General features: G+C 36.4%; 1 protein-coding gene across 3 annotated transcripts in view; it reads right to left on the bottom strand.

Moving 5' to 3' along the window:
• LOC114658184 (alpha-2-macroglobulin-like protein 1) overlaps positions 1-24,702 on the bottom strand; it is a 271,971-nt gene extending 247,269 nt beyond the window's left edge. Inside the window, exons 1-6 of one of the 3 annotated variants that reach the window (XM_051932108.1) lie at positions 24,513-24,702; positions 23,974-24,157; positions 18,941-19,094; positions 14,770-14,822; positions 14,518-14,538; positions 12,245-12,413 (exon numbers count right to left, since the gene is read on the bottom strand). In XM_051932108.1, coding sequence (XP_051788068.1) covers positions 12,245-12,413; positions 14,518-14,538; positions 14,770-14,822; positions 18,941-19,094; positions 23,974-24,157; positions 24,513-24,589 — 658 coding nt within the window. In that variant the 5' untranslated portion in view covers positions 24,590-24,702. The remainder of the gene's footprint in view (positions 1-12,244; positions 12,414-14,517; positions 14,539-14,769; positions 14,823-18,940; positions 19,095-23,973; positions 24,158-24,512) is intronic. The other 2 variants (XM_051932106.1, XM_051932107.1) reach the window with 2 other exon arrangements.
• Between the last annotated feature and the right edge of the window lie 234 nt (positions 24,703-24,936).

Raw genomic sequence — 24,936 nt, forward strand, 5'->3', positions numbered from 1 at the left:
CAATATCTTTACACCTGTTACACCAGACTTATTGACTGAAACGGGCTTTCACGAAAAAAGTTAGGGCTTTGCTACAGGATACACCCTCCACAAGTTAAGGAAGTAAAAATAAAGGTATATATTTCTGTTTTATTTAAACCTTGTAAGTTCGTATGCATAGCCCCATTTGGCTGTTTTAGTTTTTTTTTTCTTTCTTCAGTAATATTTAATCTCCTTAAAGAAAAACAACATATGCATTTTACTTTTTTTGTATCTCTTTAGTAATATTTTAGTGTAAAAGGATAACGAGTATTTAAACCTTTTATGTTACTTTATAGTTATTTTACACAATGTTGAAAAATTAATAAGAAAGCTACATATTTTGGCAGCTGCTGCTTTAATTTTCAATGAAATGAAAAAAGTTCTCCAGGAGAAAACCTCAATGAAGAAGAAACAGTTTGCACTATCTAAAAAGGAGAAACCCTCATTTATAAAGGTTTGCTGCAGATGACTTAACTGAAAATAAATGAATAGTTCCTATGTGTATAATACATATTTATCTATTTGACTTATGCCTTTATTCCAGCAACTTGCAACATCTGAGGTACAATTTGTTACATTACTTTTGTTTTTTGCAGCACAGGCAGGTGAAGTGACTTCCTCAGGGTCACACAGTGGTGTCAGTACCAGGATTTGAACTGACAAGCTCCAGGTTTGCTGAAATATTACTGAAGAAAGAAAAAAATAGAAACCGGGCAAATGGGTCTATGCATACAACTGTCTATCCATCCATTATCCAACCCGCTATATCCTAAATACTGGAGCTAATCCCTGCCAACACAGGGCACAAGGCAGGAAACAAACCCCAGGCAAGGTCCCAGCCCACCACAGGGCGCATACACCCACACACACCCACACACCAGGGACAATTTAGAATCGCCAATGCACCTAACCTGCATGTCTTTGGACTGTGGGACGAAACTGGAGTACCCGGAGGAAACCCAGACAGACACGGGGAGAACATTCAAACTCCACGCAGGGAAGCGAACCCGGGTCTCCTAACTGGCACCTTTCACTGCACCACCATACCGCCCGCATACAAACTTAAAAGGTTTAAATAAAACAGAAATATATACCTTTATTTTTACTTCCTTAACTTGTGGAGGGTGTACCCTGTAGCAAAGCCCTAACTTTTTTCATGAAAGCCCCTTTCAGTCAATAAGCCTTAAAAACAGGTGTAAAGCTAAACTTGCAGCACCGCTATTCAATTACACTTGCCTAACGCCTCTCCTGAGGGGAGATACTGTGGGATCTGGGCATCAGTCAAAGACCAATCACAGGCCCGATTAGAAAGCGGGAAGCTGTGATTTGTCGTCTCCCTCCCATGTAACAATCACAGCTCGTGTTACAACGCACTATGTATGTATGCATATATGTATATGTAGATATGTGTATATGTAGATATACACTACTTCTCTGCTGCAAAGCGCGGGTATTTTGCTAGTAATAGATATTCTGCAGAGGGACTGTCAGTAGCCCAGCAGACTTATTTTAGAGTAACATTAATGAAATCTTGCCAAATACTAATGAAGCTCTGCACAGGTGCAGGCAAGGTAAATAAATAAATTAATTAAAAAGTAAATAAATAAATAAATAATTTTTTTTTTTTTTGCTATTTAAGGTATTTTAAAATATAGTTTTCCCATTTATTATGCTATGCATGTGCATCAGGATTCTTCCAAATTAAGCAGTAGTTGATATGCTAAATATGTAGTGAAGACAATATAAGTAATTTTTTCACCAAGTATTCTGAGTTTGCCTGAAATAACTTCAAAGACTACTATAAGATGAATTTCAATGATTGTTCATCCTACACTATCTGCCAGATAAGGGAACATTTTTTGGGCAATATCAAATCATGTACCCGAGAGGCACAAACAGAACTACATGACATCATTCTCAATTATGGTCTAAACCCTGATATACTTTAGATTGTTTGATTTAGAGAGATGTATCAAGTGTATAATTTTCATGTCAATCATTTAGTGTTTTTTTTAATTTATTTATTCATTTTATTGTAATCATTCTATACAATATAGATTAATTCATAACAAAAAGGAATTAAAGACAAATCAAACCCCACCCTTGAGAAGGAGAGCTTAGCCAAAGGAGAATTGCTTAGGGCTTTTTAATAGGGCAAAAATAAACAAAAGAAAGGAATAAATATATATAAGTAAATTAAAAAAAAAGGGAAATAAAGCGGTAATAATTATTTCTCTTATTCTAAAATATACCTTCCAGGTTTTGAAAAAATTCTGTATAGATCCTCTAACTGAGAATTAGATTTTTTCCAATTTCAAATAATATAAAACATTGGTTTCCCACTGACTTATCAGAGGAGAGTTAGGATTCTTCCAATTTAACAAAATAAGTCTGCATGCAACAAGTGTAGTGAATGCAATCACCATTTGCTTGTCCTTCTCCACTTCAAGTCCGTCTGGAAGAACACCAAACAGAGCTGTTAATGGGTTAGGAGGGATTGTGACCTCAAGGCTGTCTGAAAGGCACTTAAAAATTTTGGTCCAAAATGATGTTAGTTTGGTGCAGGCCCAAAACATGTGACCCAATGAGGCAGGAGCTTGGTTGCAGCGTTCGCAGGTTGGATCTTGCCCTGGAAACATTTTGGACAGTTTTAAGCGAGACAGATGAGCTCGATATATAATTTTTAGTTGAATAATTCTACGCTTTGCACATATGGAGCTCGAGTGAATTCTCTGCATTGCTACCTTCCACTCCTTTTCTGATATATTGATTAAGAGATCCTTTTCCCAATGTCCTCTTGGGTCTTTGAAAGGTAGGGACTCCAATAAGATTTTATATAATGCGGAAATTGTGTTTAATTCCTCGAATTTGAGCAGTATTTTTTCCAGTATGGTGGAGGGTACGAGGTGGGGAAAATCGGGCAGTTTCTGTTTAACAAAGTTTGTAATTTGAAGATAGTGAAAGAAATGTGTAGCTGGGAGGTTGAATTTAGAACGTAATTGTTCAAAAGATGCAAATATGTTGTCTGTATAAAGATCTCTGAGCATTTTAATCCCAAATCTTATCCAGATATTAAAAACTGGATGTGTTTGCGAGGGTTGAAAGAGGTGGTTCTCTTGCAGAGATGCCACGGATAAAAGATTTTCCATCTTAAAATGTTTTCTAAGTTGGTTCCATATTCTGAGTGAGTCAAGCACAATTGGGTTATTAGTATATTTGCGATAACTTGCATTTATTGGAGCGCAGAGCAGGGAGTATAAAGAAGTACTACAGGATTTTACTTCTATTGCGGACCAAGCCTGTGTATATTCGTTTTTTTGTGTCCAGGTTTTTATGACTTGTATGTTTGCTGCCCAGTAATAAAACTGAAAATTAGGTAAAGCCATGCCACCTTCTGCCTGAGGTCTTTGTAGGGTTGCTCTTCGGATACGTGGGTGTTTTGAGTTCCAAATGAATGAGGTTATTGTTGAATCTAATTGCTTAAAAAATGACTTATTGATATATATTGGAATGTTTTGAAATAAAAAAAGAAGTATAGGAAGGATATTCATCTTAATAACGTTAATTCTTCCAGCTAGAGTGAGATGAAGGGTTGACCATCTATGCATCCATCCATCCATTTTCCAACCCGCTGAATCCGAACACAGGTTCACGGGGGTCTGCTGGAGCCAATCCCAGCCAACGCAGGGCACAAGGCAGGAACCAATCCCAGGCAGGGTGCCAACCCACCGCAGACCATCTATGCAAGTCTTGATTAATTTTTTCCATAGAGACGGCAAAATTTTGTTGATAAAGAGCTTTATGTTTACTTGTGATATTTACCCCAAGATATTTAAACTGATTTGCTGTGGTAAAAGGTAGGGTGTCCAATCTAATATTATATGCTTGTGAATTCATTGGAAAGAGTATACTTTTATTCAGATTAATTCTGAGACCAGATATCTTTTGAAATTCTGTTAGTGCTGTTAAAACTGCAGGCACAGTGTTTTCTGGGTCTGATATATATATAAAACCATATCATCTGCATATAGATAGATTTTCTGTTCCAGTCCATCTCTGACAATCCCCTTTATCTGATAAGAATTTCGACAGTGAACCACCAGTGGTTCAATGGCGATTGCAAACAGCAGTGGTGACATGGGACATCCTTGTCTGGTGTCACATTCTAGCTTAAAGTAGTCTGAACAAATGTTGATAATACAAACTGAAGCTTCTGGATTGGTATACAGTAGTTTGATCCATGCACAAATATTCGGGCCAAACCCAAATTTCTCCAATGCAGTGAAAAGGTAGTTCCATTCAATCATATCAAATGCTTTTTCTCCGTCTAATGATAGTAATATCTCTGGGGTGTTTGATTTTGCTGTTGAAATTATTATATTAAACAGGCGTCGGAGATTGTAAGATAGGTGTCGGCCTTTAATAAATCCAGTTTGATCCTGTGATATTACCGAGGGCAGCACTTTCTCCATCCTTCTAGCTAGAATTTTTGAGAGTATTTTAACATCATTATTCAGGAGTGATATTGGTTTATATGATGCACATTGTAACAAGTCCTTATTTTGTTTAGGAAAGACGGTGATTAATGCTTGACAAAATGTTTGACGTAGTATTTGGTTGTCTCTAGCTTCTGTAAGTGTTGCCAATAAGAGGGGAGCTAGCTGAGTGGAGAATTTCTTATAAAATTCTACAGGGTAACCATCAGGGCCTGCTGATTTCCCGCTTTGAAGTGATTTTATAGCATTTAGTAATTCTCATAGCATCAGAGGTTTATCCAGTTCCTCAGCACTTAATGCATCTATTTGTGGTGTCTGTAATGTATCCAGAAATGCATTAGATTGTGTGTTGTCTTCTTTGAACTCAGTAGAATATAAGGATTTATAATAATCTCTAAATGTGTGCATTATATTTTTATGGTCAATGATTTCTTCTCCATTCGTGTTGGTGATTACTGGTATTGCATTGCGGACTTCTTGTTTGTGAATTTGTTGAGCTAAAAACTTATTAGCTTTTTCTCCATGTTCATAGTAATGATGTCTTGACTTATAAATAAGTTGTTCAGTTTCTTTAGTTGTCAAGATGTTGAGTTCTGTATTCAGGGCCTGCCTTTTCCTGTGAAGAACTTCACTTGGACGCCTGGCTTGTTCTTCATCTATTCGAGTAATTTCGCATCTTAGCTCTGACATTTTCTTGGTTTCTAATTTATTTCTGTGGGAAAGATATGAAATAATCTGTCCTCTTATGAAGGCCTTTAAAGTTTCCCAGAGTGTTCCTGCAGAAACCTCTGTGGGTGTGTTTGTCTCTAGGAAGAAGCTGATTTGTTTGGATATAAATTCTGTGCAGTTCTCGTCTGCTAATAGAAGAGGGTTAAGACACCATCTACAAGGTGAGTGTGAGGGGCTTAATGATTTTGTCTCCAAGACTAGAGGGACATGGTCGGAGATAACAATTGTGTCGTATTTGCACAATTTAATCGTAGGCAGGAAATTATTATCTATAAAAAAATAATCAATTCTTGAGTAGCTATGATGCACTGGTGAGTAAAACTAATATGTTCTTGAGTTTGGGTTAAGAAACCTCCGGAGGTCTGATAAGTTGTGGTCAGTTAAAAACTGTGTAATTGTCTTTGCAGTGTTAGATGTCGTCCCGCCTGTCACAGGAGTCCTATCTAAGAGTGGATTTAAAACACAATTAAAGTCCCCAGCCATTATAATTTTATGAGTGTTCACATTGGGAATGTATGCAAATAGATTTTGCATGAATTCCTTATCATCGACATTGGGTGCATAAATCATTTATCAGAATCATTTTACTGTTAAATAAGTTGCCCATGACCATCACATATCTCCTTTCAGGGTCCGATACTACATCTGATGCTACAAATGGGACTGTTCTGTGTATGAGAATTCCCACACCTCTAGTTTTCTTTATAAAGCTAGAGTGGAACATTTGGCCAGTCCAGTCTTTTTGCAGTCTGAACTGATCCTTGCTTAATAAGTGGGTCTCCTGTAAAAATACTATTTTAGCGTTTAAGCCTGTTAGGTGAGAGCATAGTTGGTCTCGTCCATTATAGGAGATGGACGTCTGAAGCAGAGCTCTGCTAGCAGCGGCTTTATTTTCCCACGTATTTTCATATTATTTAGAGGTATCCTGTATTTAACCCGACCAAGGAACTTCCACAACAATATACAAGCATGAGTAACAAGAAGAAAAGTCAGAAAGAACCGGAAAAGAAACTTAAAGCTGCATCAAAGTCTGGACAGACATCTGGCCCAAGTGCAAGGTATGGCCTCTCGGAGACTGACCTGGAACAGGCAGACAAATGTGCAGATTGCCTAGGACCCCGCTCCATTGTATTGTCTCCAGTCGAGAGTGAAATTGGGAGCGAAGGTGCAAGTGATACAGGTCACAGTGGATCGCTGATTTCTCAGGATTATTCGAGACTAGAAAAGGCCCTGCAGGATGTGCTCTCATTTACTCATCGCGAGCCCGCAGCATCTGCTGTAAAAGGAGCTGCATTTCCACTCGCGGAGCACAATATCCGAAGCGAACTGTCCGAACTGAAAGAGATGATCGCTACACTGGCCACCGCCATGGCTACAGCCATAAATGAGCTTAAGAAGGATAACAAGAATGAGCTTAAGAAGGCGAACATTGAGCTTAAGAACGAGCTTAAGAAGGATTGCATTGAGCTTAAAAAGGATAACAAAGACCAATGTGTCTATTTAAACGTTTTGACGTGACCTTTAAAAAGCATGTTGGAGAAATTAGAGGAACACATCGAAGAAAACAGATCCAATCTGAAAAAACTTGCCGATCAGATGAATGGCGTTACAGATCAGCTGGAAGACGTTAAGCAGGAATTCACGGCTCGAGCTGAAACAGCGAAACAATTGGCGTCTAAGGCCGATGAAAAAGCTACAGCTGCAAATTCCGAATGCAAAAAACTCGGAGACAGACTTGCAGCCCTGGAAGATGGGAGCAGAAGAAATAATATAAGAATTGAGGGTATACCTGAGAAATGAGAAGGCTCAAACCCAGTGAAATTTGCAGTAGAATTACTCTCTAAAATAATTGGAGATGATTTTAAACTCGACACTGAGATAGCAGCAGCTTATCGCATATACAGATCAAGCACCTTTGAACCTAGGTCTTTTATTGTCCGCTTTGAGTGATTACGATGTAAACTTGATGTGATGGCACTTCTCAGACACAAGCAAGAGATTATATCTGAAAATAATCTTATTTGTATTTTCCCCGACTTCTCACCATTAACAGCTGCAAAACGCACAGCCTACTTTAACATTAAAAAGTTGCTACAGAAAGCCGTTATCAAATACAGCCTCTTGTATCCCGCCAAACTGAAAGTGGAAGTTCAAGACCAATATTATATATTTTCAAACAAGGAGGAAGCTGAAAAGGAACTAAAGAAGCTGTTTCCGACACTCTTTTGAAAGTTAATAAGGAGCCGTATTCTGTCATGGCATGGGAAGGACCTATCATCTGCTGTCGGATCCACTTTTAAAGAGACTGGTATTATAATTATACATCCTTTTCTTTACTTGGACACACTATGTTTAAGTCTTAATTACAGTTAATTACAGTTATAGACATGAGTGGAAGTGTGGAAGTAATTAAAGTAGGGTTTGATTTTTTTTTTTTTTTTTTTTTTTTTTACTACCTTAAAGTAGACTGTTTAACATCATACCCTTGGTTTATTGCTAATTCTACTATTACATTAGGATTTACTATGTTTATCCTAGACCATTTTTTAAAATCATTCCCAGGGCTCATTATTTTATTATCTTAATATCTTAAAATTGCTGAAGATTATTTTAAGCTTAAAGACTGTTAATGATTATATTTTTGGCAGATAGTATTTAGACTTCAGCTGCAATAGATATCTCTGTTTAAATTCTCAAACGCCGCTGCAGGGTGGGGTTGCTTTGTTTTGGACGTGCTCCGTCTCTTTGTATGTCAGAGGACTTGGACATTGCTAAGTGGGATCAAGCCTCATGTGGGGAGGCAAAATGGGGGGGGGATAAAGGGGGGAGAGAAGGAGAGCAGGCTATATTTAATCTATTCTTCTAATCCTTATAACTATAAATATCAACGCAACAATGGGCTATATGGCAATAACTCATGGGGAATTTTGAAAACTAAGATTAAAACTGCCTCACTACCAGTTAAGACTATAAAATGACATTAAAAACTCAGAATCAATGTCTCCATGGGACAGTTAACTTTGTGAGCTGGAATGTTAAAGGCCTGAATCACGAATTAAAGAGAAAGAAAGTATGCTCTCACCTAATCAATCATTTAGTGTTTTGCGTAAAGGATGTTGTGAATGATGAATTCCATTGCTTGACTGAGCTACTGACCCAGCATCCCTGAAGGTTGACGAGCAGTGAGGACTATGACACCCTTTAACAAAGTCAGAAATGCTGCCTAAATTCTGAGCACTGGTGGTGGATTAGGGGATTCTTTCTTACAAAGTAATTACCTTGTAAATGGAAACATAAGAGTGTTTTAAAAATTCTATATTTACATCAGAGCTGATCAAAAGGTGCAAATATAATATCAGTATAAAGATATATGAGATGCCTAATGCCTTCTACTTTGCAGTTAATGGAAGACTTTATGGCAAAGTGATTCTGAAATGGAGCAGCAGACACCAGTGACTTTTCCTTCAAGTGTGTACTGCTATGTTTCCGCCTGAGACTGGACTTGTGTATATTTTCTGTTTTATTGTTTTTTAATAATAAGACACCTTCCTTTAGGAATGTCATTAGATTTGTCATGGAGTTATTGTAATCATTGCCTTTCATTTGATCTTACTGGTTATTGGATTACTGGAATTACTCATGCTTCGTTTGTTGGATTTGCCATTGGACAGTGTATTGAGACATATTTGACTTGAATTGCCTTTTAGGCAAATCCTTGTGTTGTTTTTGTGCCAATATTCTAATTTGTTTTTTAAATAAACTTTCAGCTTATAAAGGTTCTTTGTTTGGGTTTTCTATGTAAATCAGATATTGAAGGTATCCCTGTCCCTTGTAAGGCATTTTGGCATATTTTGGGACTTTCATTACCTTTTGAAATTTAAAATCAGCCTTTCCATTTTTAGACCTGTGTAGGCCACAGCTTGCAGGTAGCAGATTGAGGATTTGAAAACATGGAGTGATTCTCTTCTGGGCTGCTCTGTAACAATTATGGCGTGATTTTGTGGCTTATTTTGGAGACTGCACAGCCTTTTGCTATGTTTGTGTCCCTATGTTATAACATGTTCTACTTTGGCACCATAATTTGAGTGTGTGAAGCACATGTGGATTCAGTGCCAACTTCTTTCTATTGTCTCAAAATACAGATATTCTCAGCCTATTAGTATAGCTGAAAGTCAGTCATCCCCATACCACATTCACATTTGATTTTTGTGGACTTTTTGCCTCCATTATAAAGAAACAATGGAACTGAGGTTTTAAAAAGGAATTTTTAATAACTGTAGAAATACTCTAAAACAGAAAAATGTTTTGTCATCATATGTCTTTTAATTATATCAACACTGTCTGCTAGTGAGAGGTGAGTAGTTGATCGTCTATTAACATCTTGTCTAGTGCTTTCTGTCAAACTGCAATCCTTTCTTTTACTTGTCTTATGAGATGTGGTCTAGAAGCTGTTGATGATAGTGTTTGGAACAAGAGGTGCGATGGAACCGTGCCCGTTTAAAGATTTGTGTAGTTACTTGCCCAACCCAACAGAACAGAAAATTTATTAGTGACTTCATGATTCTCAACATTCAAAGCAATTCTTTATAGATAAAATTATAATCTGCACTGTATGTCTGTTTTGTTTGTTCACCATTAATGAAAAATTGATTTTGCAGACATTTTCACTTGCACTGCAATTGCTCCAAATTAAAATTTAGCAATTGTATTTAGCACATCAGGATGATGGGTTGTAATGGAAGGGAGCAACCAAACAACAAGGGGAATCCAATTATTATCAGGCAGCAGCTAACAGCTAATAGGGCTAATAGGAGGACACTGTTATCAGTTCACACAAAGTTTTCCATAGGCCAAAGTGGGATCTCTTCAGAGGCACCAGACATGTTTTCTTCTCAGCTAATTTGGATAACAACTTTTATTGGCACCATTTGTTGCGAAGCAGTAGTATAATGTAGACTTTTTTTAATCTAACATACAAGGAAATGTGAGCAAAATTGAGGATAAAATCCTGAAAGAAGTTAAACAAACGTTTACAACATCTGCCACCAAAAAAAAAGGAGTTTCTGTAGAAAATGAATGCAAAATGTTTTGTGATAAATTAGCACCGTTTGAAGATAGATATAGAAGGAACATCAGAAATGAAGGACTTCCTGAAAATCACCCAAACCCAGTGCAATAAGACTTTACATCAGACACTGAGATCCAAGCGGCGTATTGCATACATGGATAGAATACCTCAAAACTTAGGGATCTGACTGACAAACTTGACAAATTACATGTTAAAAAAACTGAAAACAGCTGTATTTGTATTTTCCCAGATTTCTCTTCTTCAACAACTGCTTAACGAGATGCCTTCTTCAGCATCAAACAGTGCTTATGCAAAGCTGAAATCAGATATATTGTCCTCTTCTTTCCAGCTAAACTGAAAGAAGTAGTAAACGGCCAATTCTGTATCCTGTATCATCTTTGCAACATTTATCGAATGCCACTGGTACTCTCCCTTGTAGTACCACATAGACCAGCAGCAATCACTGTGAACCCTAAAAAGCCAGTCCTCCTATTGTAGATGCTTTCTGTGGTTCATATATTGAATTATTTAACAAAACATGTAGATAGATAGATAGATAGATAGATAGATAGATAGATAGATAGATAGATAGATAGATAGATAGATAGATAGATAGATAGATAGATAGATAGATAGATAGATAGATAGATACTTTATTAATCCCAAGGGGAAATTCACAAATGTAGTTTAATAAATAAGCAATTAAATATCATTTCATGAAACTACACTAAAACAGGAAATAAAATCAAGTAGCATTCATGGTTCCAACCCAGCAAAGAGTTACAGCAATTATGGAATCCAATCATACACAAAAAAAAATTCTTAAGTCATAAGAGCTGAAAATTTGGTAGTTATCAAAGAGGTGGTGTGGATGATGGATAGGACAATTGCATTTCAGTCAGCATTGGCAAATGGAACAATGCTTTAAAAACACAAATACGTTATTGCCCCTGGAATCTGAATGCCCCAGAACTCGAACAACTTGGAATCCGAACGAAAAATTAGAGCAAATTTAGTCCCGGAATCCGAACACTGCTTTGGAATCCGAACACCCAGCATGTTGTTAGTGTGTATTTGTGCGTATGTTTCCCCAGCATTCAGGCCACCCATACATTTTGTCGTTCAGTTTGTTGTTGGAAGCTGTAGTGAAAACATCTTGTGTGATCTTTGCTGCTATTTTTGCTGCTAATTTTATGCTTTTGTGACTGTTTTGTGTTATTTTTATATAACAACTTAGTGTATTCGCCATGGGTCCTAAAAAGTGTAGTAAGGAAAAAGTGGTACCTTAGCAAAGGGCATGAAAAGGCAAAGAATGCAGCCACCAAAACCACCAGAAATGCAGTTTCCTGATGTTATAATGGAAGGTGACTCGGCCTTCCAAGCAATAATCTCTCTCGTCGTCCTCCTCCAGCTTCCACATGCACCATTATCATTCCTTTTTAAGGTAGATACAGGTTTTTATATTTAAAATTTAAAATTTTACATTTTTATTCACTGCGGTGGGTTGGCACCCTGCCCGGGATTGGTTCCCTGCCTTGTGCCCTGTGTTGGCTGGGATTGGCTCCAGCAGACCCCCGTGACCCTGTGTTCGGATTCAGCGGGTTGGAAAATGGATGGATGGATTTTTATTCAAATATTATTATTTGTTAATGTTTTACTTAAAATTCGAGTTTGTGGGACCCAGGAACGGATTAATCTAGTTTCTATTATTTTAAAGGGGAAAAATTGTCTTGAACAATTTGGAAAAATTGACTTGAACAATTTGGAATTCGAGCGAGGTTCTGGAACGGATTAAGTTTGGATTCCAAAGTATCACTGTATCTTCTTTCTTAGTTTAACTCATTATACAAATATACCCATGCAAGGCAAGTATTTCAGTCAGTACATATGTGTGTGTGTGTATATATATATATATATATATATATCTCACCATATTCTTTTACTTTAAACTTTTCATGATTACTGAACCCCTCTTCCTGCCATGCTGTCACAGTGTACATTCCCAGAGGGGCTTCTGAAGTTGTGGGGTAGGATAAGTCCACAATTCCACTGTTGGTAGAAATGTTAAGCCACTGACCAATTCGATTAGAACGGGGATCCTAGAACAAGAGTTAGTGAACCATTTAGTATAAAATTCATGACAAACAGTAAAACTATTAGTTAAATGAGTCAGTTTAGGCCCATGCCTTTACCTATAATTCCTGTGATAGTTAACTACATGAAGTTTACTTAGTTAACTAAATTTCACTCTCAAAGTGAAGATTCTTTCTTAATTGCGTTCCTTTCCTTTAAGGAAAATAGCTTATGTGATGACTCACATTGGTACTTCTTTACATGTACCTGATAATGGTGGCTAATCCTATACTAACCACTGCTAGTGACACCACTGATACAAAATACGATAACAGAAAATAAGTGACTAAAATATTGTATGATAATCATAATGCAATAATAATAGTGTTAGTTATTTTCAGATCCTCAAATTTATTAGAGAAACAATCATAGAAGCCAGGAAGCAACCAAAAATGGTTTGGCATACTATGTAACTATACAACTATACAACTTATACAGCACTATCACCTTCTGTTCCTTCATTGGATTGTCAGTTCATAACAAAATTTGTAACTGGTTGTTTGGGAATGTTAACTGCATCTGCAATAGTGCTGTGTCATGAAGGCTAAACTACAGTGGACTGGTATCATGTCACATTCAACATTGAGAATAATGTCTAACAGGTATGCCTGGAAATAAAATGGATAGTAGTGGAATCAGACCAAAAACCTCAAATGAGATACTTGCGTGGCCAGCACAGCAGGTGTTCACCTGAAATTTTAGAGGTTGAGTTTTCCTTCCATTCGTTAGGAGCAGTAAGACATGTGACAGTGCATCAAGAACATTCTGGCAAACATTGTGTGACCTCTCATTGTTGACCTACTCAGTGCATTTTTCCAACAGGATAATGCCCAACCACATATAGTGTCTATCTTGTGGGAATGTTACATGAATTCAGCACCCTAATCTGTCCAGCTGCATTCCCAGAACTGTTTAATACCTGTTAAAGAACCAACTACTATCTTCAGCACATTTCTTGTGGATCATGTAGTCAGAAAATCATGGAAACCATCCAAAACACAATAACACAAATGGGGTCACCAGCATAATGATAAAAAAGTTGGAAAACAAAATACATATGTCCAAAATGGTTAGAAATAATCAATAACATAAAAATAACAAAAATAATGACATCAAGAAATAAATATAATTGTTCTGATTTTAGAAGCAATCCTTATTTGAATGCTTATAGTTGTAACTTTTTTGGTAACAATAAAGGTAGAAAATGTAAATGGAGCCTCAGCCTTTTATAGCATTAACAATAAACATGATCCAATGTGTTTTTGGAAAGATTTTAATACATGGATAAAATTCTGGCTGTGCCATTAGGTTAAACAGGAAATATGTAATGATGTTAAAAGTCATAGAGACATCCGATCACATGACCAGCAACAGATGTTCTTAGCATAAACTGTATGATTATCGGCCACATAAAACTAACATCAAGATGGTGCCATGGAGCTGTCGATGTAATTTTAAAAACATAAGATGTTTTTATTGTTTGATCTATTTTTTGGGAAGGGAGAACACTATAGATGGTAAAACATTTACCTAAGAATCCAAATATTTTATTAAGTCTTTACTAAAAATAACTCAAAACTGAGCCTACTATTTTGCCATTGTAACCTTAAATAATTTCAGAACAAAGATGACTTTAAAAATTACAAAAAATAAAGAAATAAAAACTTTTTAATATAGTGACTTTCTATAGTGGGCATCTTCTTTTACAATGTTATGTGGGCAGGGATTAATAAGATATGTTGGGAAGTATTGCATTTTCTTGTGAAATCTGTTTATACATTCTGATGTTCTGGTGATTAAGGTAACTCACAAGTTCAGAAATGTCATACACACTTTTGCATGTATTTGTATACAATTGGAGCACAGCAAGATTGATTTACTTTCTCAGGGCCACACAGTGAGTCAGATGTGAGGATTTACTTGGCAACCCTAAGTTTAAGGCTGTTGTTTTATCATTATACCATACTGCCTTCCTAATACAGATAACATCAGTTTAATAGTAACATGGCATATTTGAAGAGATCATTGATAAGAAATTGTGTTAAAAGAAAAATCATTTTTTTAACTTACCACTAGTTCCACAGTTGTGTACTGCAAAACAAAAATGGGATCATTTAATATATAATTTTTAAATCAACCTCATCATATTTTAAATAACTAGTGACATTCAAATATTGTAGTATTCATTTAATACATTGCCTTAAAGTATGGTGACAAAAGTAAAAAGAAAAAATTAATAGCTTATACAACAAATGTATTTAATCAGATTTAACTCTTTATTCTTTCTTACCGATAATTAAAAAATATGTGTTTAATTCTTACCTTTTCATTAACAGGTAAAAAGTCTTCATTCATTGCAAAAATACGAAATTTAACTGAAACAAAAAAATGTGAGAATTAGCATAAACTGCCCTAATTCATAGCACATAATAGACAAGAATAGTTGTGTCAGATATTTGAAATATTAAATTGTGTACATTAGTTTAAATATTTTAAGCCTAAATGTTCTCAGTAGTAATTGAAATTTATCATTTGTTACCCTCTGATAGAGGTCCATAGAGAGACCCTAGTAAAGGGTCAAAAATTAAAAATTACAGCATATTTGTAATAATTGACCTTGAAACAGTCTAAAACGATAGCCTGCATGCTTGTGTTTGAAATTCGTCATTTTAACCTTCTGGCAGTGGCTGCTAGAGGGCTAGGACCACCATGTAAAAAATGAAAATTTGAAAATATTATCATATTTGTGATCTGCATCCTGATAGTAACATAAAACAACTCTCCACATTCCTAGATTACCAATTCCCATTTTTTAAGTTTAATGAAAAAGAGCAAATTCGACCCCTCGTATACCATTAGGGGGTGTATCACTAGTTGTCAGTTGATATGGCATGAACAAAATCCTTCTGATCATTTTTTACTGAAGACACCTTTTGGTTTACTCTTTAAGGGTATACAAAATATGCATAACTAGACATCAAGATGATTCAAATGACATAACATAAATGGGAGTTTTTTCACACCGGTGAGACAGGAGGTGCCAGACAAAGATAAAACTGAAGATTTCAAAGCATTCATAAGTAATTCCTATGACACAAAAATAAAAACAAATTAAGAATTAACTGCATCTATTTGTTATATTCAAGAATAACAGGGTTTGTTAATATGTTTATCTCTCTGTTTTTCCTATACAATTATTCTCGTACAGTCACATATTGTGGTGTCACAGCCTATTTCTTCAGCATCAGTAATGAGGCAAAAGCCAACAATGGATGGAATGCCAGTCCATCACAGGGCACATTCATACTGGTTTAGCCAGCCTAACAATGGGACAGTGGGACATAGCAGAAATCTTGAAGTGCCTGGGCAAAATCTGCTCAGTACCCAATGTACCACAAGGTCACCCTTTACTTGTATATTATATTGTACTAGGGGAGCAAGCCCCCCTGGACAATATTAGTAAAATCTGTAAATGTACGAAAGAAAAATTATTATTTATTGGAGTCAAAATCATGAAATTATATAAATATGTAAAAGAAAAAATAATAATTATTTAATGGAGTAAAAATCATGAAATGAGAATCAAATATTTACTTTCTTACCGATTGGAGTATTCCCGTTAAACTGAGGTCCACTATGCTCGATGAGTATTTATAAGAGAATAAATAAACAATCCATTCATTTTAACTGACATTCTTATAGATAAAAAAAACTTTTTAAAAAATGACTCATTTGTGGCTGATCGCACTTAAATTCATGGTTATCCATTTGTTTAATTGCCAAAGAATATTGGAATTTTGAGAAATTTGATCAGACCACATACTTTTTTCATAGTGCATAAATATTTAAGAGTTCTTAATATAACTCTAGTCGTAAACAAATAGTATACAGGTCAAATTCTAGTATAATGAATATCTTTATAACGAAATTTTCATTACAACAAAGTATTTTTATGGCCCCGACTGTTTCCCCACATGATGCGAGTACAGTGGAGCCTCGGTTCACGACCATAATTCGTTCCAAAACTCTGGTCGTAACCCGATTTGGTCTTGAACCGAAGTAATTTCCCCCATAGGACTGTATGTAAATACAATTAATCCGTTCCAGACCATACAAACTGTATGTAAATATATATTTTTTTTAAGTTTTTAAGCACAAATATAGTTAATTAAACCATAGAATGCACAGCGTAATAGTAAACTAAATGTAAAATCATTGAATAACACTGAGAAAACCTTGAACAACAGAGAAAACTAACACTGCAATAGTTCTCGCTATATCGCTACCAACCGCTGGCTAAAAACACTTTTTTTAATGAGTTTTAAGCACAGGGAAAAAAATGAACATTTGAAAAAATCTGTAATTTAATAAACCACCAAGAAAAGTAACATTGCAACAATGTACGCTATGAACCAATCGCTGTAAACAGAAGTGAAAACAAAATCAAGCCAAGTGCATTTTTTAACTGCCTTCTCTACCTTATGCGTCCAGCTCTCTCTCGCGCGCTGCCTGTGTGTGTTTCTCTCTCTCTCGCGCTGCCTGTGTGTGTGTCTCTCTCTCTTGCGCTGCCTGTGTGTATGTGTCTCTCCCTCTCGCACTGCCTGTCTGTGTGTCTCTCTCTCTCTCTTTCACGCTGCCTGTGTGTGTGTGTGTGTCTCTCTCTCTTGCGCTGTCTGTGTGTGTGTGTCTCTCCCTCTCGCACTGCCTGTCTGTGTGTCTCTCTGCTCTCTCTCTCGCGCTGCGTGTGTGTGTGTCTCTCTCTCTCGCGCTGCCTGTGTGTGTGTGTGTCTCTCTCTCTCTCTGCCTGTGTGCATGTCTCTCTCTCTCTCTCACGCTGCCTGTGTGTGTGTGTCTCTCTCTCTCTCTCTCATGCTGCCTGTGTTGTGTGTGTCTCTCTCTCTCTCGCGTTGCCTGTTTGTGTGTGTGTCTCTCTCTCGCGTTCCTGTGTGTGTGTGTCTCTCTCTCTCGTGTGTGTGTCGTGCTCTCTCACTCTCTCTCTTGCTCGCTGCACAGGAAATGCACAGGGAGAGACTGAACATGTACAAACCAAAAGGGAAACTGGCTTGTTCGTATACCGAGTGTGTGGTCGGGAACAGATGCAAAAGTTTGGCGAACTTTTTGGTCATAAACCGATTTGTACGTGTGCGTTCGTGAACCGAGGTTCCACTGTATATAGAAATCTCGTTATTATGAAGTACATTCAGCAGATACTTTCATTATAACGAAGTGCCCAAAAGACCTTGAAATGCCTGAATGAATCATCCACAGAGCAGCTAGTTCTGTGGCCGCAGCTCAGTTGTGCACAATGATCCCCAAACAGAAACATTGTAATTTTTTTTTCTTTCCTCGAACTTTCCTCGTACTGATTTTTTTTTTGCCCTTTTTGTTTCCTGCGGTTTTCAGTGATACCTTTTGCTTATTGTTCGTCAACATTTAAAAAACATCCATTGGAATTGAACTCATTTGTCACCCTCCTATAGAAACGGCAGACACGAAAAAACAATAACAGTTCATATTAGAAAAAGAACTTTACATTTTTGCAGCTCTCGATTGCGGCAAAAAAAAGATGTTGCCAGTGAATTCGGAATTTCGCCATTGACACTGTCAAGTTTCTTGAAAGACCGAGCAAAAAAAGAAACAAAATCTTGGGTTGCAAACGTATGTGAACTGCTGCATTTGAAGACGTCGATAAAGCAGTTTTTATCTGGTTCAGAGATGCTCATTCAAGAAACATTCCTATTAATGCAGCACTCATTCAAGGTAAATGTGAGGTTTGTAAACTCTCTTGGGACCTCCCCTAACTGGACGACACACCAAGGAGTGTCACGAAGTCCGATCTCTGCCTCTATGGAAGACTGTTTATCTGTTGCCGGGGCAACAGCTATCTCAAAGATATTCTGTGTCTCTCCGCCAAAGCAAACAGAAACGATATTGATGGGTGAAGCAGCCTGACTGCTGTGTTTGTGTATAGCAGAGTAGCAGATCACGCTACAATAAATAAGTGTGCCATTCCTGTTTCAAGCTGAATAAAGTTGGTTTTCCTAAAGTACTGAGACTCAGCCTCGTGTTTTGGGGTGCAAGACAGGGACTTATAGCACGACCCCGATCTTTTATGATTTGCTTCTGTGTCACTTCACTGCAGCTCTATGAGCCTGTTTTTGCCCTGCCCCGGCAAACGGACAAGCAATCTTCCACAGACGCTGCAATCACGTTTCGGGAAAGTGTATTATCGCAAGGAAATGCTGAGAAAAATTCTCGTCAGCATAACTTGTAGGCAGGAGGAGATTAAAATGAACACAAAAGAAGCTATTGAAATGATTGCAAACACCTGGGCTCAAGTTAAAGAAAGCACTATAGTAACAAATACAGAATCTCATTACAACAAAATTTTCGTTATAACGAATTAGTTTTTAGGTCCCTGGGAGTTCATTATAACAGAATTTGACCTGTAACAAGAAAATTAATAAATCCTTTAAATGAACAAGACAGGTACCTGTTTGTCCTGGTTTATAGATGGGCTTGTCTGTCTGTATGAAGGTCATTGACTGTATTGGGGTAATAAGTACTTTTTTCTTGTTCTTAATTTCAAAGCTGTTGCCCCTCAGTCTCACCTCAATATGTCCAACAAATTCATTGCTCATTGGGACCTTTTAAATCAAAGGTATAAATGATGAAAAGAGTTTTGTAAGTTATGACAATTGCTTTCCATAGTTTGCTTTGCATCCCCTTCTCTTTTGCAGGGGAGCAAAAGAAGCCATCATTTACATGAAATTTGACCCCCCCTCCAAATGGTCAAAAAATAATTTATAAGCACTTAACTTGCATCTTAACACACAGTTGCGCTTTGTCAGTGGTCAGATAACATTTATTCATCATTAACCCCTAATTTATAACAAAGTTACATGTCAGCATAGCATATGTGCTCATCCATCTAATTCACTCCAACTCTTATATTTATAGATATTTAAACACATGTGGGAACAAAAACTAGCAGCTTTGGTTGTTTTTGAAAAATCTTTTATGGTGTTATGAATTAGACAATCAGGATTCTTTAACTGCAGGTATTATTTTAAAAACAAACCTTCAGTCTGCCTGGATTATATGTTTTTTGCTCAGTTGGAGTGAGATGACCTGTAAATGAACTTTGGGACATTACACACACAGTGCTGTAAAACCCTGTGAAGGAGTTTTAATTCCACGTACGTTGTGTATTTTCCTGTTTTATGTTCTATAAATCTAAGTACAGTTTGTTTCATTGTTATCTACATTATACTCTTAGATTAGAATGACCAAATATGACCAGTTTTTTAACTTAAATGTTAGCTGGGAGTAATTCCTTTCCAAAAGAAACTAAAACAAAAAACCCAAAACATTCTTGATGACATAAGTTGCTTGCACATATTTTTAGGATAAAAGCCTCTGGGACTGGCTGTCGATCATCAAAGTAGTTCATCAATTTTCAGTGTCTACCACCACAAGGTTCAAGCTCCACGTGGTCTTTTGGTATACAGAATGGTCCATCCGAGAGACAACAGAGATATCAGAGAGACTCTATCCACCTGCCATTCATGCATAAACCCGACTGCTGAATCTTAAAACCACCCAGGATGAATACTGCTCTGACACAGATATTTCCTTTCATGGTAATCTTTAATATTCAGATCTGTAAGGAAAGTTTTATTCAGTAAGCTTTTTGACTTTGGTTTAAGGATGTAGGGCTTTACCTCCAGACATTACTATTATTCATTATTTTTTATCATTTATTTCACTATTCTGTTCTTGATAAATACTACGTTGCTTTTAATTTTCTATTCTTTCTCTGTACTTCTTGAGTGATTGAAGTAATAAACTAAATACAGGGCACTTGGAATCAAGTTTATACAACCTCCACACTCACAGAAAGTGGCTTGAAATGTGTGTATGCATCGTTCCACACAAATGTCAGGATCTACTGTATTAAGCTTGATGTAAGTATGTGTGTATATTTATGGTCACTCTTACCCATCCATATGCAAAATTTTGGAGAAACAGGGAAATGGCAACATCCTTGGTTAAGTACGGAAATGCAGCCAAACCAGCTACTGTAAATGATGACTTGTGTAGAATAACAATTTATATCACTGAGCAATTTTTATAACTGCATTGATGTGAAAAACATAGTAAACCTTAAAAGTGATCAATATGATGTACAAACTCTATTTTGGTTACTTTTCAGGAGGGCCAATACTGCATATTGACACTGAAGAACTTTTTAGTTAAAAAGAGCTACCTGTTGTCACTTCTCAGTGAACTGGCCAACAGATCAGGAATATCTCAGCCAAACTTTACTTCATCATGCTTGCTGTGCTGGAAGCCATTAACCAATGAGATGCTACATTCAGATTTATATGATGTGAGTGTACTGTACATACATGACAATAACTTGTTTTTCCCAATATAAAAAGGCAATTTGTAGCCCGGTTTTCCTAATGTAATCGGAACACTTTACTGTGCCCATTTTGCAATAGGAGCATCTAGCAAGAATGTTGTGGATTTTGTTTACTGTAAGTAGTTACACTCCATTAACCCATAAATCATCTGTGATGCCAAGGTGAGACTGACAAACATCATGGCTTTGTGGCCTGGGTTAACTCATGTTTCTTTTAGTTTGAACCACAGTAGTTTTGGCAGTCATGATGGTACTGTTTGTGGTGGCTGGTTTGTTTGTAAGGTAACTGGCTAAACCCTCAATTTTTAATATGGTCTATACTATTCATTGCTACAGTAATCATGTTATACATGTGTCAGGTGATACTGGATACCCACTCAGACCCCAGTGTCTCCTGCCTTTCGCATATTCCCAGAATTCAGACCAGATGTGCTACAATGTGAAGTATTTTCTTCTGTGCTCAGCTGCTGCGGTAGTTCTGCAAGTGGATCACCTGGATGACAGCTGTGCTGAGATTGTGGATTGCAAAGACACGCATAAGGTAAGCGAGAAAAAAAAAGTTTAAGAATCACTGCTCTGGAGCATTCAGGAAGGATTGTTTGCCACTTCTCCGCATGGGAAGAAAATGTATTTTTAATCAGTGATAGGATTAAATATGTCTGAAGAAATGGGTGTTATTTCTATTTCTGTTTAACTGAGTGGTCTAATTGTAGAGGAAATGTTGAATTAAGAAGGAAACTTTGAACCTAAAACATCACAGTGGGTCAATGGCCTGTTTAAATAAAAGCTCAGCTTAAAAGTTTGTTTTTGAGTAACATTTAACCAGACAGTCTTTATATTTGTATATTTGCTCAGTGCCTTTACTCATACAATGTGTCATTAAGTTAGGCCATTGTTGGCATGTTGCCTGGTTTTCCACTACTTTACATTCTCTTTGAGCGGCAACATAGCTTAGCCAAATAGGCTTGTAGCTTACTGAACTGTAGATTTGTGAAACCCAGTATATAAATGCAAATGGCTTGCTGTAAGTATTGGGGTACCAAATCAGTAAAATTGGTGTTGCCAAATGATTTAACACCAGTGATGATGTGAAAACACGGTCAGTGCTGTCCATTATGAGATTTTGTGAGTGTGAACACAATTTAGTATTAATGTAACTTGCTTCTTAGACATTTAGTTATTTTACAAGACAATAATATTAAAGTGCTACCAAAGGAAGAATAGATAGATAGAAATACTATGGTCATGAATCAACTTACAGAAAGGTCAATGCACAATGATGCAAGTAGAACACAGTAGAAGTACTGACAAATAAACAATAATGTAAATCTACAAAAGAAACATATTCACACATGTCATAAGCCACCTGAGTCAGAAGAGAACATTACTTGCTTTGGCCTGAAATTAATAACTCCACCTATTCATGCATCTTCAAATTAGATTGTGCAGTTCAGGGGCATAGTGACATGGTGCATACACCAGCAGTGTGGGACAGAAGGAGAGAACTAATACTGAAGTGGTTGTCAGTTATTCATGGGGAACACTCAGGTACACACATAGATAGATAGATAGATAGATAGATAGATAGATAGATAGATAGATAGATAGATAGATAGATAGATAGATAGATAGATAGATAGATAGATAGATAGATAGATAGATAGATAGATAGATAGATAGATAGATAGATAGATAGATAGATAGATAGATAGATAGATAGATAGATTACAATCCAATAGTTTTCAGCTGGCCACATTTTACTTTTTTCCCCTTGTATCATAAGTTGCAGCTATGAAAATTTCCAGGTCATTTTACTCTCTCTTGTTTTTGTTGGTTTTCTTTATTTTTTAACAGATGCTTTTACACATACCAAATTGAAACTCATATCTGTATTTACAACTGTTAACATATGCTGGAGTTCTGACAAGTTATGCAACACTCCCATGGTAACTCAATTGGCACTTTTATTGGCACCATTTGTTGCGAAGCAGTAGTATAATGTAGACTTTTTTTAATCTAACATACAAGGAAATGTGAGCAAAATTGAGGATAAAATCCTGAAAGAAGTTAAACAAACGTTTACAACATCTGCCACCAAAAAAAAAGGAGTTTCTGTAGAAAATGAATGCAAAATGTTTTGTGATAAATTAGCACCGTTTAAAGATAGATATAGAAGGAACATCAGAAATGAAGGACTTCCTGAAAATCACCCAAACCCAGTGCAATAAGACTTTACATCAGACACTGAGATCCAAGCGGCGTATTGCATACATGGATAGAATGCCTCAAAACTTAGGGATCTGACTGACAAACTTGACAAATTACATGTTAAAAAAACTGAAAACAGCTGTATTTGTATTTTCCCAGATTTCTCTTCTTCAACAACTGCTTAACGAGATGCCTTCTTCAGCATCAAACAGTGCTTATGCAAAGCTGAAATCAGATATATTGTCCTCTTATTTCCAGCTAAACTGAAAGAAGTAGTAAACGGCCAATTCTGTATCCTGTATCATCTTTGCAACATTTATCGAATGCCACTGGTACTCTCCCTTGTAGTACCACATAGACCAGCAGCAATCACTGTGAACCCTAAAAAGCCAGTCCTCCTATTGTAGATGCTTTCTGTGGTTCATATATTGAATTATTTAACAAAACATGTAGATAGATAGATAGATAGATAGATAGATAGATAGATAGATAGATAGATAGATAGATAGATAGATAGATAGATAGATAGATAGATAGATAGATAGATAGATAGATAGATAGATAGATTACAATCCAATAGTTTTCAGCTGGCCACATTTTACTTTTTTCCCCTTGTATCATAAGTTGCAGCTATGAAAATTTCCAGGTCATTTTACTCTCTCTTGTTTTTGTTGGTTTTCTTTATTTTTTAACAGATGCTTTTACACATACCAAATTGAAACTCATATCTGTATTTACAACTGTTAACATATGCTGGAGTTCTGACAAGTTATGCAACACTCCCATGGTAACTCAATTGGTCAGTTAAAGGAACTGAACTGGAAACCTTCTGGTTTGAAGACCAATAGCATATTGACTAGGCTTCATTGCAATTGCTTAAATAAACTCACCCGGAACTCAATGCATTTGTAGAAATCCTTCTCTTTAATTTTTTCCTCCAAAAGAGTCAGATATTCTCTCTCCATTAACAGGTGTATGGTGAATGATATAGTTTCATTAGGCTGGAGGAGGTGGGCACATATTTTCTCCATAGTCCCTCCATGAATTTGATGAGGAATTGTTACCATATAGATCCTGAAATACCAACAAGAAACAAAAGGGAAGAAAATAGAAGTTGTTCTGCTCTGTTCAATACAGAAGAAAAAAAATCTTAAGCCATTCACTACAAAAAATAAAATCTACGCAAGTGAAAAGTTTTTTAAATCTTATTTTTTTTAATTTTGTAAGATTTACCTTTGCATTTGAGGTTGATTAGCTTATTTAAAAAAGTAAATTTTGTTGATCTCATTGGCAGATTTTTTAAAGCAAAACAACTGCTGTTTCAAGTTTTTTTTTTTTGTTTTTAATTTTTACATATTCATTTTTTGCCATATTTGACATTTATTTTCTAAAATAAAAATTGGTAAAAGCATTATAAACACTTTCTTACGGTCTTGCAGTGCTCTCAGCCGTGGACTTGCATAGTTGAAGGCAAAACAAAAGAACCACCTTCCACATGGTGGTCATAAAGTGGAGATCTTCTCAATTTTTTGACAATGAAGGAGGAAACCTAAAAGTACAAGTCAGATTTATACTCTATGAGTCAGCACACTGAATAAACTTTATATCCCCCGCTCTGTTTCACTTGCCCACACTCTCATTTTGATCCACCCACTCTAATGATCTAAAGACACTAAACACACATTTTGTAATCTCATATATCTGTTTGACTGTTGCAAAAGCTGAACCCATAATTCTCTTTGAGGACTGTCTGTTTACTAAGTAAATGTAATAAAAACTTGGATGGCAGCCTGTTTCCTAATAACAACTGGATTATCAGATATAAAATGGGGAGATTAGTAGGATTCCTTTCA

Source organism: Erpetoichthys calabaricus, chromosome 9, assembly GCF_900747795.2.
Source record: "Erpetoichthys calabaricus chromosome 9, fErpCal1.3, whole genome shotgun sequence".
Lineage (NCBI taxonomy): Eukaryota > Metazoa > Chordata > Cladistia > Polypteriformes > Polypteridae > Erpetoichthys > Erpetoichthys calabaricus.